We start from the raw sequence: 13,369 nt of genomic DNA, 5'->3' as shown, positions 1-13,369 counted from the left end.
TTCTAGCTATTATTTGTTTGTTTGTTTGTTTGTTTGTTTTACAGTGCTTGTGCTTCACAGATGGTGTCACTGTGGCTCCCATGCCTCCTGCCCAGGATCACAAACGGTTAATGGATGGTGATCAAGGACCAAACACTGGTGGAATGGGTGCATACTGCCCAGCACCTCAGGTAAGGCGCCTACTATGCTAGAGTTCCTTAGGCAGCTTAAAAGAAACCAGTAGCGGGTGTTAGAATTCTATATACTACTTAGATTTTAAGAAAAAAGAGTGATGTAAGCTAATTGTCACCGCTTTTCTTTATATCACTTCTTAAGGGGATAATGGCGTGGTCCTCTATGACGAGGCAATCTTTATGTGATATTAAGTGTTCATATGATACTATATGAGATAACAGTAACATGACTTCACTAATAAGATACTGTACAATAACTAGAATGAGACATGCCTTTGGGATTAAAAAAAAGGCAGAGGGATGAGGAGAGGCATAATAGAAACGAAGGTGACTGTAAAAGGAAATGCAAAGAACTCTTAGTCTGCCATTTATCATAAAAACACATTTATCCAGCAGAGAGAGCATTCCTAGTTCATAGGTAAGTTTAAATACGCTATAAATACCTTCTTAAATAATGATGCTGCAAATTTCTTATAAAATGGAAATAATAAAATAATATAATGAAAGATTCAATCTTTTCAAGATATTAATACACTGACAAAATTATATTTCATGTATGAGTTTTATATTCCTATGATTTGTTGCTGATAGTTTTAAGTTGTTTCTCTGTCTGCAGTCTATGATTTGTTTTTAACCAAGTCTAGTAACATACAATTAGTCCTCGACTTAGTGACCATTTAAAATTACAGCAGCACTGAAAAACATGACTTATGACCATTTTTCACACTTACGACTAATGCAGCCTCTCCATCCATGGTCATGTGATCAAAATTCAGACGCTTGGCAACTGACACCTATTTTTGACGGTTGTAGTGTCCTGGGGTCACATGATCACTTTTTGCAACCTTCTGACAAGCAAAGTCAAAAGGACACACTGTGTTACTAACTTGAACAACTGCAGTGATTCACTTAACAACTATGGCAAGAAAGGTTGTAAAATGGAGCATAACTCACTTAAATGTCTCACTTAGCAACAGAAATGTTGGGCTCAATTGTGGTCATAAGTTGAGGACTACCTGTAAATCTTTTTATGCACTAGCATTGAAAGAGGAATAGGAGAAAGACAAAAGAAGCATATAGCCAGGAACCAAATTATGTCAAAATCTTGCAGGCTGCTGGGTTGTTACATATGCATACGAAGGGAGATTAAAACTTATGGTTTAGAGCAGAATATCATAATAGTGACATTGTATTTACTGTATTATTTAAGGCAAGTGTAATGTATTAAGACACATGTCAAACTCGCGACGTCACGTGACGTGCAACTTAATGGAGCTTTTTCGCCATTGATTGCAATGGGGTGGGCGTGGTTTCCCGATGACGCGTCCAGCCTGCGGGCCAGCAGTTTGACACCCCTGTATTAAGATAATACATTAAAAAAGGTAAAAGTTTCCCCTGCCAGTCATATCCAGTTGTAGGGGGCAGCGCTCATCTGTGAAGTGTCTGAAGTTGCTTCAGGGGTCATGTGACCAGCATGACTATATGCCAGAGTCTCACAGGACACTATTACCTTCCGACCAAAGTGGTACCTATTTATCTACTTGCTTTCAAACTGTTAGGTTAGCAGGAACTGGGGCAAGTAACAGGAGTTACTTAGGTCTCGAAGTGCCAAGGTTACGGTTGACAAGCCCAGCGTCATAACTGCTTGGCCGCTGCGCCCCTTATTAAGATAATATGGGTTCAGTCAAAGCATTGTTGCGTATAGTGAGCTTTGTATATTATGTTCACCAGCAGCAATGTTCCAAGGCACTGGGCAGAGACCTATTTCCTATACTGAGGTTACAGATTAAATTTTTCTTACAAATTTCACTTTCTGTAATATTTTTAGCTGTCTCAAGATCTGCTCCTGAAAATCAGAAATTCTATTCTCCAGAAAACAATTGATGGTATGAGAAAAGAAGGTATTCCATACGTAGGTAAGTAGGAGAATTGTTCTTAGTTGATTGCTTATGATATATATGACTATTAGTTGCCATACAAAGTTCAGAATGAAAAATGCTGACCTGTAAGTTTCTAATAATTACCATACAAAAAGATGCAGGCATGCAGAAGGAGCAGGAATTCAGGTATTAGTACTTAACTAAGTTATCTAAGATTTAGAGAGGAACCAGACTTTATTTATGTATGTACTTATTTTTTTTATATACTGCCCATCTCCCCAATAAGGCAACTCTGGGGAGCCTATAGAATATCAGAAGATAAATAGAAAAGAAATTAAAAATTTAAAACTATGTAAAAAAAAAACCAGAACCAAGGTGAAAGGCAGCACGGGGCTGAAGACTTCTTACTCCCTCAGCCACCTCCAGTGCTGGGCTCCAAGCCCACTGGCAAACCCAAATTTTAATGCCGTTCTGGAAGGCCAAAAGGATGGAGCAGTTCTCACCTCTGGTGGCAGAGTGTTCCACAGGATTGGAGTTACAGTGGAAAAGGGTCTTCTCCTTCCAAAGATGTATCTTTTATCTAGGTTCTACATGTTATTATTGTTGAGTGACAATATTCAACAGTATTATGAACACAGCTGTCAGCACGATTGTTCTGCAGGTATTTGTAGACAATTGTACCAGATGTGTTTGTCTCCAGTATTTTTTGTTCTTCAATAAGGTGTGCTTTATGCGGGGTTAATGCTAACGAAAGATGGACCTAAAGTTTTGGAGTTCAACTGTAGATTTGGTGACCCTGAATGCCAGGTGAGAATAATTAACTGCAATCTTTTACATGTCTGCATGTTGATATTCATAGTTCAGTAAGGTCTATTCAGATATGCATATTGGCTTAGCCAATACAATATTCAACCTCTTCTGAACCAATTTTAATGACTGCATTGGTATAGACTGCATAGTTTTAAACTGAATACTTATTTGGAATATACATTATTGATTTCAAAGTTTGTAAGATTTTAGCGGATTATTTACCAAAACAGACATCGCTGTCACCAAAGAGCTTTTCCTGCATCTTTTACCAGTAGATATCAAATCTCAGTGCTTCTTAATTTGCCCAGTTATAAAATGAGCAGTCTTTCCCCCTCATCCCTTGTGATATAAATCGGCAACTGGAGAGCCCAGGGGTAGGTCTGGCCCTTGGAGAAGTAATCACCAACCAGAAGCCTTGTGAATGTCACATATTTTGTAGTTTAAATAACAACATAACTTTTGTCTGCATTTTTGTAGGTAATTCTCCCACTTCTTAAAAGTGACCTTTATGAGGTTATGCAAGCAACCATTGACCAGAAGTTGTCCAACTGCATACCTGTTTGGTTTGAGGATCGTGCAGCTGTTACTGTGGTGATGGCTAGTGAAGGCTATCCAGGAAATTATGCCAAGGGTTTGGAAATAACAGGTATGAAACAGTCACATAGAATCCCAAATGCAGCATTTTCAATATTCCCAATGTTCCCATTCCACTGGAGGCCATGTGAATTTCTGCCTCAAATAACAAAAGTACTAGTTTTAACCAGTTTATTTTTTGAATGTTGTTAGCTTCTGCATTAGAATACAGGTAATCCCTCAGGTATGAATGTTTGTTTAGCGAGTTTTCACAAAAATGAATTTATTCAGAAAGGGTACTTACATTAGAAATTCAAAATTGCGAGCAAAAAGAGGCCTCTGTAGCCATGTGACTGCAGTGGTGGCCATTTTGAACTCTGTGACTTGCCTAGGCCGGTCAGGTTACGAATGCGATTTCCTGAAGCTGAAGGATTGTCGGTTTTTTTGTCCCTGGTCACGTGGCCAGCGCTGATTTGTTTTTGCTTTTTTGGTGGAGAATCTGCTCCTGCCTGGGCTTAAGGACTGCTTCTGTAAGTATTTTTTTAACAAAACTGTTTGCAAGCACTTTGGGATCTGCCTGCTCTTTTAAGTACTGTACTTTGCAAACTATTGTGTTTATAAGTACAGTACTTTGCAAAGGTAAAGTTTGTTTCCATTTTCCTTGAAACTGTAGAAATGCTAGCCAGGATCTACACAAAACGTTCCATAACGTCGTGTTTCCTGGCTTTTATTTTGGAGATTATAGTATATTACTGTCGTTTGTAGGTTTTAAATTTAAATTGCCTTCAGAAGTTATGGGTGCCCCATCATTGGAAGCTTATAAGAAGAGTCTGGATAGGCATTTATCAGAAATACTCTGTTGTGGGTTAGACTAGATCAGACATGTCAAACTCGCGACGTCACGTAACGTTGCGCAACGTATCGGGACGGTTTTGCCATTGCCCGCAATGGGGTGGGGGTGGCTTCCGGATAACGCGTCCAGCCTGTGGGCTGGCAGTTTGACACCCCTGGACTGGATGTCCTCAAGATCCCTTCCATCTCTGTTACTGTTGTAAGCCGAGAGCTCTGCAAATCCCTCCCTCTGGTTGCCTGGCTGGAGACTCTTAAGCTAATTAGTGGCAAGTGGTGTTTTTTTTTTATAGCACCTGCTCTGGGCAGCTAAAGAGGCTTGAGCTAACTAGCAGCAGTTTTGTTTTGTTTTGTTTTGTTTTGTTTTTAAAGCAACTGCAATGGCTGCAAGTCCTGCTTGGAAGCAATTTAGTTCCTGAGCTGGCTGCATTGGAAACAGCTGATGGGTGGCTAGTGGAAAGCCTCTCAGTTCAGTTAATGTAGCAGTGATCAATTACAAATCGGAGGAAATAGCAAGTCAGATTTTTATTCATTTAACAATCCAGTTGATTCAATTAATGAATTTGATTTTAAAAATTTGTAAAATTGAGTTGAAGGGTTTTTTGCCTCACAAGCCTAATGGGCAGGCTCCATTAGGTTCGTACCTCGAAACAATAATGTACAAGTAGAAACACAATAATGTTCTCTATTAGAGAAGACTTTTGATGCAGAATCACAAAGAGATGGCTGCCCTCAGTAAGGCCGGCACACTGAAATGGACAAATTGTTAGAAATGCATCTTTCAGTTTCAAAGATATCTAAATAGAAAAATGTGCAAGTAGTCCAAGGGTTTTTACTTAAGATTTGGACAATTATATATAATAGTTAAATATGGAAGATATTATCAAGTTGCTTACCATATACATATATTATTTGTGGTGCTTCAGAGGTTGAAGACATATATTATTTGAATGGCAGCTATAAAATAAAGTAAAAGACCAATAGGGTATCTTAAACCACACATTAGATGTACAGACCAATTAGATGCATACATAAGAACAATATATTTAATACGTTGCCAGAACCTGAATATAGCATATAATGCAGCCGCACGAGTTGTGATGGAGGTTTCCCGTTACTCCCATGTAACACCTCTTCTCCGCGAGCTGCATTGGCTTCCAGTTGCCCTCCGGGTGAGATTCAAGGTGCTGGTGATGACCTATAAAGCCCTAAATGGCTTGGGTCCGGGATATTTGAGGGAACACCTGCTGCCGGCATCAAGCTCCCTTCGTCCTGTGCGCTCCCACAGGGAGGGCCTTCTCAGGGTGCCGCCGGTAAAAGAATGCTGGCGGATGACACCCAGGGGGAGGGCCTTCTCTGTGGAGGCGCCTGCCCTTTGGAACCAGCTGCCCGTGGAGCTTAGGACTGCCCCCAACCTTCGATCATTCCGCCGAGACCTAAAGACCTGGCTCTTCGAGCTTTCCGGCCCAGGCTGAGTTTTAATTGGGGGTTTTAACTGGGGTTTTATATTTTTTCAGGGACTTAGTTTAATCTTTTTAAATTGCTCTTAATTTTTGTATTGATGTTTTATATACCCTGTAAACCGCCCTGAGTCCTTCGGGAAAGGGCGGTGTATAAATTCAATAAAATTCAAATTCAAATTTGACCTTTTATCTGAATAAAACAGTACTATGGAGACTGTTGTATATATGGATTTTAATAAGGTAAACAATAAAAGTGATCAGAAATATGAATTTTATTTTATTTTTAATTTTGCCTTTTACTCTATTATATATAAACTTATTATAGTCTTGCATTTTGATATGGCCTAATGGCTAATTGCTAACTATTATTATGGATAGTTGCACAGTCAGATGTTTAGACTGGATTTGGTATTTTTGTCTACCAATTGTGCTGTTATATTATTGTTATTGTTACTGTTATTATTATGACTACTACTACTACTACTACTACAAGAGAAGATGGAATTGGTTATGTCAGAAGTGGAAACCTATCACTTCCAGATATTCTGGACCACCACAAACCCTGGAAAGCATATTTAGTAGTCAAGGTTTCCAGGCTTTGATCAGGTTTTCCAAATAATTTTATCCTGTATCCTAACCAGGCTTCGCCAATGCAAACTTCAAAAGTTCTGTTATCCTGCCGTATTTGTAGTTTATGTAGGATTTTACTTTAGAGGGGTTGGTTGAATAGACGCCTGTGAGGAGTTAATTGGTTGTCTCTATTTTGATTGATCCACCTCATTTGTTTGCTTTGTGTGACCTTATGTGCCACCTGATTGGATAATCAAACATATTCAGCTCCATTGAGCTGCTGACGTCCCATTAACTGAGCACCAGGCTTCTAGGACTTCTCTGACTTTCCTGCTTTACATGATCATATATATTATGATGTAATTTAAATGCCTAATTTTTTTTTTAGAAAAACTGGTGAGAAACACCTGGAAGTAGCTTGTCCATTATGTCATTTGTGCCGTTGTGTCATTACTTGTGATCTTTACCAATCAACAATAGCAGTAACCGAAGTCATTATAGTATTATCAATAGTAATAGTAGTAGTAATAGTAATATTAATTATGATAATATACACACAATAGAAACATAGCAAAAGTTTTTTAGTATCCAAATGTTATTTAGTTATCACATATTGTTGCCTTACAGGATTTTCTCAAGCTAAAGAACAAGGTTTGGAGGTATTCCATGCTGGCACAACCCTAAAAGATGGCAAGGTGGTTACCAGTGGTGGAAGAGTCCTCACTGTGACAGCTATCAAGAACGATCTTATATCTGCACTGGAACATGCCAACAAAGGAGTTGAAATCATTCGTTTCAAAGGGGCCATTTATAGGAAGGATATTGGTTATCGGGCTATTGCTTTTCTTAAACAATCCAGGTATCTATTTGAAGGCAAAGCTAAAAACTGACAGTTAAATTTAAGCAAGCAAAAGACACGCAAGTCATTATAAAATGCTGCTTGATTTAATTTTTATACAGTGAAAGCTTGGTTTATTAGATTAAGGCCCTGTCTCCTAGAAGCCCTCCGACTACTACACACCTTAGCTCCACATTCTGTCTTGGTGTGCACCTCGACAGTTACTGCTGCCACAAAGGGATGCCTTTTCCTGATATCTTCTCCCTAATTCTAGATCCCCAGATGAACTGTGTGATTAGGGAATTGAGATCCTCCTACTTGTCCCCTTGTATGGAGAAACAGACCAATCTCACAAGAAATACATAGACTGAATCTTAATTTTTTATTGCAACTATATTAACAAAATTAGTATTTAATCCAGGAATTTGCTTGAGTTTATCTGGGCTGTAACAAAGTCTATTTTTTAAGAGAAAAATCCACCAAATATTAACATTAGCATCAAAGTAGTATCAAACGTTTCTTGATAACACAATCTTTTGTACCATAATAATAGCCTCCTGTCTGAAAGTGTATGACATATCCGTGCACTGCAAGACTAATCTTCTGTAATGCAATAAAGTTACTAATTGTGTAATCATATCTAGTTTTATTATTCTTAGTATTGAATAATTATTTGAAAAGTGATACAAATCCACCTCGCTTTATTCAGTGAAATATATTTTATTGTAAAACTACCTTGTATGTTATTTCGAAGCATGTATATTTGAACAGCTATAACAGGACATTCACTGTGAAAAGCTATAGTATTCCATTGCAGCAAAAAAAATTAAAAAGAGAAGTTTTAGAGTATTATTGCCAGCTTAAAGAAGGCAAAATGAGTGTTTTGTAAACTCTCACAGACTATATCAAATGCAGCATTATGAAGTGGCCTTTTGGCCAGAAAAGGGTCTGTAATATTCAGTGAGTTCAATGTAATATTTAAAGAGCTAACATAGTCTTGTATTTAAGAGTCTGGTTAAACAGCTATCATGGAATACGAATTTATCACTAGACTGCATTGTATTCAGAAAGGAACCATTTTATTTAAACAGAATTATTTGGATACATAGTTGATTTGTAGTACAGTACTATAACACCATTTTGACATTTTCATTGTGCTAATGAACCCTAATATTGATATTTTTTTATATTGAGGCCTTAAAATTGTTTGGAGGATGCAAATTAACACACATTTTTTACTTTTAAAAAAGTTATGTCATATTTTGGATATTAGTTGTAATATGGTAAGGGCTTTTCTGATTTTTTTCTTGTTTGAATACAGTGGAGTAAAGAATCAGTAGAGTAAATCCATTGGAAAATTCTATTGATGATGCACTTGAGCAAACTCCTTCACAAAGGGACATTAAGAATCTTGCTTCCATGTGTTCAGCAATGCCATATACCAGGGGTAGGCAACCTTGGCTCTTTTATGACTCGTGGACTTCAACTCCCAGAATTCAATGCTGGAGAGTTGGAGAACTATGTTGTAATTTGCTCTGATCTTTTTGGTTGATGTAATACCAGCTGAGGCCTCACACACACCAGAAATGACAGTCTTCTATGTGCTGAAACATAGTTACTGAGTTTTGAAATCAAAGTCAATATCTTTCTAAAAAATAGGTGTTTTTTTTAACACTTAGCTTTAGAATACCCTTAAAACTATATTTTTAGAACACAAACTTGTTTTTAAAACACTAGTTTTTAAAAGCTAAATTTCTCTTACAGTTATGTTTGCTGAAGGTAAAAAAGCAGGATGAATAAAAAGTCCTTACAAATTGACTATAAGCATTAGAAAATACAACTGCAAAATAGATTGTATATATGGGCAAATTGATAATTGGCTATTCTGCCTTTTTAGAGGCCTAACATATAAAGACAGTGGTGTAGATATTGCAGCTGGTAACACCTTGGTTCAGAAAATTAAACCTTTAGCAGCAGCCACCTCTAGATCAGGTAAGATAATCTTACTACATTTTGTAGAACTAAGAATTGTCAGATACATATTCATTAATATTTACTAGTTACTAGATTTGTATTTTGCAATTGGAATTCAAGGGTGCAGAAATGACTGAGTATTGGATTATTATGAATTCCATTTGGGATTATGTATATAATTCTGTAAATCAATTAGCAATTAAAGCAATTATTTGCATGTCTACTCAGGAGCTCTAGCCCTATTAAATAATTAAATTATTATTTGGTGATTGAGTGGGCAAAGGAATCCAGATTAATTCAGGAGCAGTGGGGAAGGGAGAACAAGCTTTTATTTCGGCCTCCCCCACCATGTTACCTTATTGGGGAATGTTAGGAATTCTGGGAATTGAATCCCAATTCATCTTGAAGGTGCCATGTTGAGGGGAGTTGCTTTCATATCAACTGACACATTTCCAAATAAAATTAATATTAGTACCCACAAATTCCTGACAGAGCAATTAATCAGTGGAACAACCTGCCTCCAGAAGTTGTGAATGCTCCAACACTGGAAGTTTTTAAGAAGAGACTGGACAACCATTTGTCTGAAATGGTATAGGGTTTCCTGCCTGAGCAGGGGGTTGGATTAGAAGACCTCAAAGGTCCCTTCCAACTCAACTATTATTACTGTTACTACTACGTCTACTATTATTATTATTAATTATTATTATTATTGAAAATCCATAATTGAAACAAATGTTATCCCATGCTTGCTGGCATATATTTTTTGTGGGTTTAGGTCAAGATTTAAAAAATGGGAAAATCAAGCCAGAACAACAACTTGACAAATCTTATCATAGTAACAACCCTTTTCCCACACTTGATAGGCTGTAATGCTGACCTTGGAGGCTTTGCTGGCCTTTTTGACATAAAAGAAGCTGGATATAAAGATCCAATTTTGGTTTCTGGTACTGATGGTGTTGGAACAAAGCTCAAGGTAATAAAAAAAGAAGACATCTCATCGTTTTTCTTTTTTGGTATTTTGCTGTTTATTTTTAGAGAGGCTGGTTTAAGCCTGAAACCAGGTTTCATAAGAAACCTTCCTAATGGATGTTAACAGTAGAACTGGGAGATCCAAGGTCGAATCCACCTCCAGCATGGAAATTCACTTCTTGAATGTGTGCCCCTTGCTTTCTCACTCGCCCTACCTCAGAGGATTGCTATTGTGAACTTAAAATTAAGGAGTCTTCTTGAAGTTCTTGGAGAAAGGCAACATATAAATCTAATAAATTTAGATCAGAGATTTCTAATATTTTTGGCCAGTGGTATATTTCAAAAGTTGGGGATATCTGTGCTCAATCTTCAAAAAATGGTTGCTGTGGTGAAGATGACCAGTCATAAAACATTCCTTTATTCGGTGGGAAATTACTACGGCGTGATGCTTTTAGCTTCCCAGGTACAGTGGCGCCCATGGACTCCATGTGGGGAATTAAAAGTAGGAAATGCAGGGAATTCCATGTTCTCTCCTTGAAATCTCTAGTCTAAAGTAGCCATGGCCACTGGGCATGGCCAACAAAACTATGCAGCAAAAACTATAACTTTATTAGGGCTGGCAAACAAATGTAATTTTGAGTGGGATGGAAACTGGCAAAGGCACTTTTTGTCAAGCCTCATCAAGATGAGAATTGTAAAATGATCATGACATGCTGCTGTTTCTTCATTTTCACAACAGATTGCTCAGTTGTGTAATAAGCATAACGCCATCGGTCAAGACTTGGTCGCCATGTGTGTCAATGATATCTTAGCTCAAGGAGCCGAGCCTCTCTTTTTCCTTGACTATTTTGCGTGTGGGAAACTTGATGTCAAGATGGCTCAGACAATCATAGCTGGAATAGCAGAAGCTTGTAAACTAGCAGGCTGTGCTCTTCTTGGTATGGCTCTCTACTTCTATTGTCACAGGAATTTTATCACCTTTGGAAAGGAAGCTGGGTTGGTGTTTAGGAATCTACATGTTGTTGAGAATGATTTGTGTGTTTTGTTGGACCTGGCATTGTCCAGTGACTTGGTTCATCCATACACTAACCCATTATTTGTTTTAATCATAATCTTGCAGAAAATCATCAGGGTGGTTCCCATATATTACAAATCCATAAATAATGATTTTAGAATAATCATTGTTAAGCCAGAAACAACATATTCCTTTACTACTACAATCAAAATAACTCTTGATGACTTATATAGAAAAAATACAATATTAAAAGAGTAAATTAGTACAAACACAATAGCAACCTGGCTTAGCTCAGGGTGTTAAACCCAAGCATTGGATTTGCAATGGGTTGACACAATGGGGATTTAAAGAGGTTGTCTAAAGTGACAGAGACTGGTATAGGTAAAATTAATTCCATGTTTTTCCCCCACTAATATGGTGTTTTGTACAGAAATTGTATAGTTGAACAGATTTACACCATGTGAATCTTCTAGGTTTTTAATGGAATGACCTTTTTCTTTATGGAATTCTGTTTGCTTGTCAGCTAGGAATTATTGGTATTGAAATCCCACACTGTAAAAGCAGTCTGAACCATTTTTCTTTTGCCACTGTTGATTTATTATCTTCTACAGAATTGGTATGAGAGAATGGACAAAATTTCATAGTAGAATTCCCAGGGCAGCTCTATTTCTTAGAATTAAACCATTTATGACATTCTAAACTGTGTCACATTATAATCTGTATAAGAATCCAGATAGCAAGATTACATAAAACTTCACAATAACATTTTTTTCATCCCCACTCCTAACCTCAAGGCGGAGAAACTGCTGAAATGCCTGGCATGTACCCACCTGGAGAATATGACCTCGGGGGATTTGCTGTGGGTGCCGTAGAACGAGGACAAATGCTCCCCCACCTTGACAAGATCACTGATGGAGACATGGTTCTTGGAATTGCTTCCTCGGGTATTCACAGCAATGGGTTTAGCCTTGTGAGAAAGATTGTTGAAAAATCCTCTTTAGATTTTTCCTCTCCTTCAGTGGGTGACTGTCCTGAGCAAACACTAGGTAAGCTCTGTCAATAGAGTATTTTCATCCAATATAAATATTAATTTCTGTTTGTATAATATACTTAATATATTTATACCCATGTTTATACAAATTACTTTGTAAATATTTCCCCCCCCAAAATGCAAGAGTTATCTCTGTCCTCCTTTTCCACCATTGTTGAATTGGCTGAACTTAAGCCAGTTTAGGATTTCTGTCTCCAGCCAACACACCAATCCCTGAGGGCAATAGAATGTGTTTCAACAGTTGCATTAATTTATAAGCTAATAAATCTATTTTGTTTACTTCCAAAACAACTGTCCCTATAATATGCTTTTCATTTTCAGTGCAAACTGGCCAGAGATACCCTTATCAATCATATTTCTTTCAGAGTCAAGAAGCTTTTTCAGTTCTAACTGACTGATGGGGAATGGAAGGATTTATATTCTTTGCGGTCATTTGGTTGTTAGCACTCTGAGGGTTGATGGTTAGCTCTCTGGGAGTTGTTGAGGCCACTTGCGGGTTTATCTGTATCCTCAGAGTCAGATGAATCAAAGTGTAAATATTGTGGAACCTTCTTGGGACTGCTTTTCAATTTGAACATAGATGCCCTCTTAAAAGAGCAGCCCTCCCTCAACAGAGCGGGAGGAATAGGACACACCTATCTCCTGTTTACAAAGCTGTCCTTTCATCTTGGATGGAAAGCAAAATGTTTTCAAAGAAAAAAACCAAAGAAGTCCCGTTGCTTTTTGGAAAAAGCACGTTGGGGCAACCATGACCTGGATGATTAAAAAAATCTCCTTAGACACCCTAATCAGAACTGCTAGGAACATATTCTGTTGTCTGCTTTGGGGAGGCTTCGTACTCATGTGGGTGTAAGGTTGGTACAAGACATAAACAGAGAAGGTCAATATAGAATGGCAAATGAAACAGATTTAATCTCACACTCTAATCCTCATCCATTCACACATGCTACCACATAATATTCTTCCTGCTCAATGGAAATTGGATGAAGGTTTTACCACTGAAGGGGCTATTCATGTCCTTGGATATACCGCAAAGCCAGGACAAGCCAGCCACCATGTTGAAGTAGCATTCCATTGGATTCTCTTCCATAAAGAATCCTTTCTCCAATTTAGTTCAGTTCACCCTCTGGATTGTAACACCCAGAATTTATATGCATCTCATTCACATTTATGTGGACTATAATTTACTCTCCCATACCAATTT

At 37.7% G+C, this 13,369-nt stretch overlaps 1 protein-coding gene across 3 annotated transcripts in view; it reads left to right on the top strand.

Annotated features, from left to right (window-relative positions):
* The window catches only part of LOC308668204 (trifunctional purine biosynthetic protein adenosine-3-like), a 47,118-nt gene that overhangs the window by 21,450 nt on the left and 12,299 nt on the right, over positions 1-13,369 (top strand). For 2 of the 3 annotated variants that reach the window (XM_081327932.1, XM_081327933.1), the window contains 9 exons: positions 45-170; positions 2,002-2,089; positions 2,775-2,860; positions 3,341-3,509; positions 6,946-7,177; positions 9,054-9,148; positions 9,994-10,103; positions 10,839-11,037; positions 11,909-12,160. In XM_081327932.1, coding sequence (XP_081184058.1) covers positions 45-170; positions 2,002-2,089; positions 2,775-2,860; positions 3,341-3,509; positions 6,946-7,177; positions 9,054-9,148; positions 9,994-10,103; positions 10,839-11,037; positions 11,909-12,160 — 1,357 coding nt within the window. The remainder of the gene's footprint in view (positions 1-44; positions 171-2,001; positions 2,090-2,774; positions 2,861-3,340; positions 3,510-6,945; positions 7,178-9,053; positions 9,149-9,993; positions 10,104-10,838; positions 11,038-11,908; positions 12,161-13,369) is intronic. The other variant, XR_014026473.1, reaches the window with a different exon arrangement.

This window comes from Vipera berus (assembly GCF_964194415.1).
Source record: "Vipera berus genome assembly, chromosome: 4".
NCBI classification, from domain to species: Eukaryota; Metazoa; Chordata; class Lepidosauria; order Squamata; family Viperidae; genus Vipera; species Vipera berus.
This window is presented reverse-complemented; position numbering and strand designations above follow the sequence as displayed.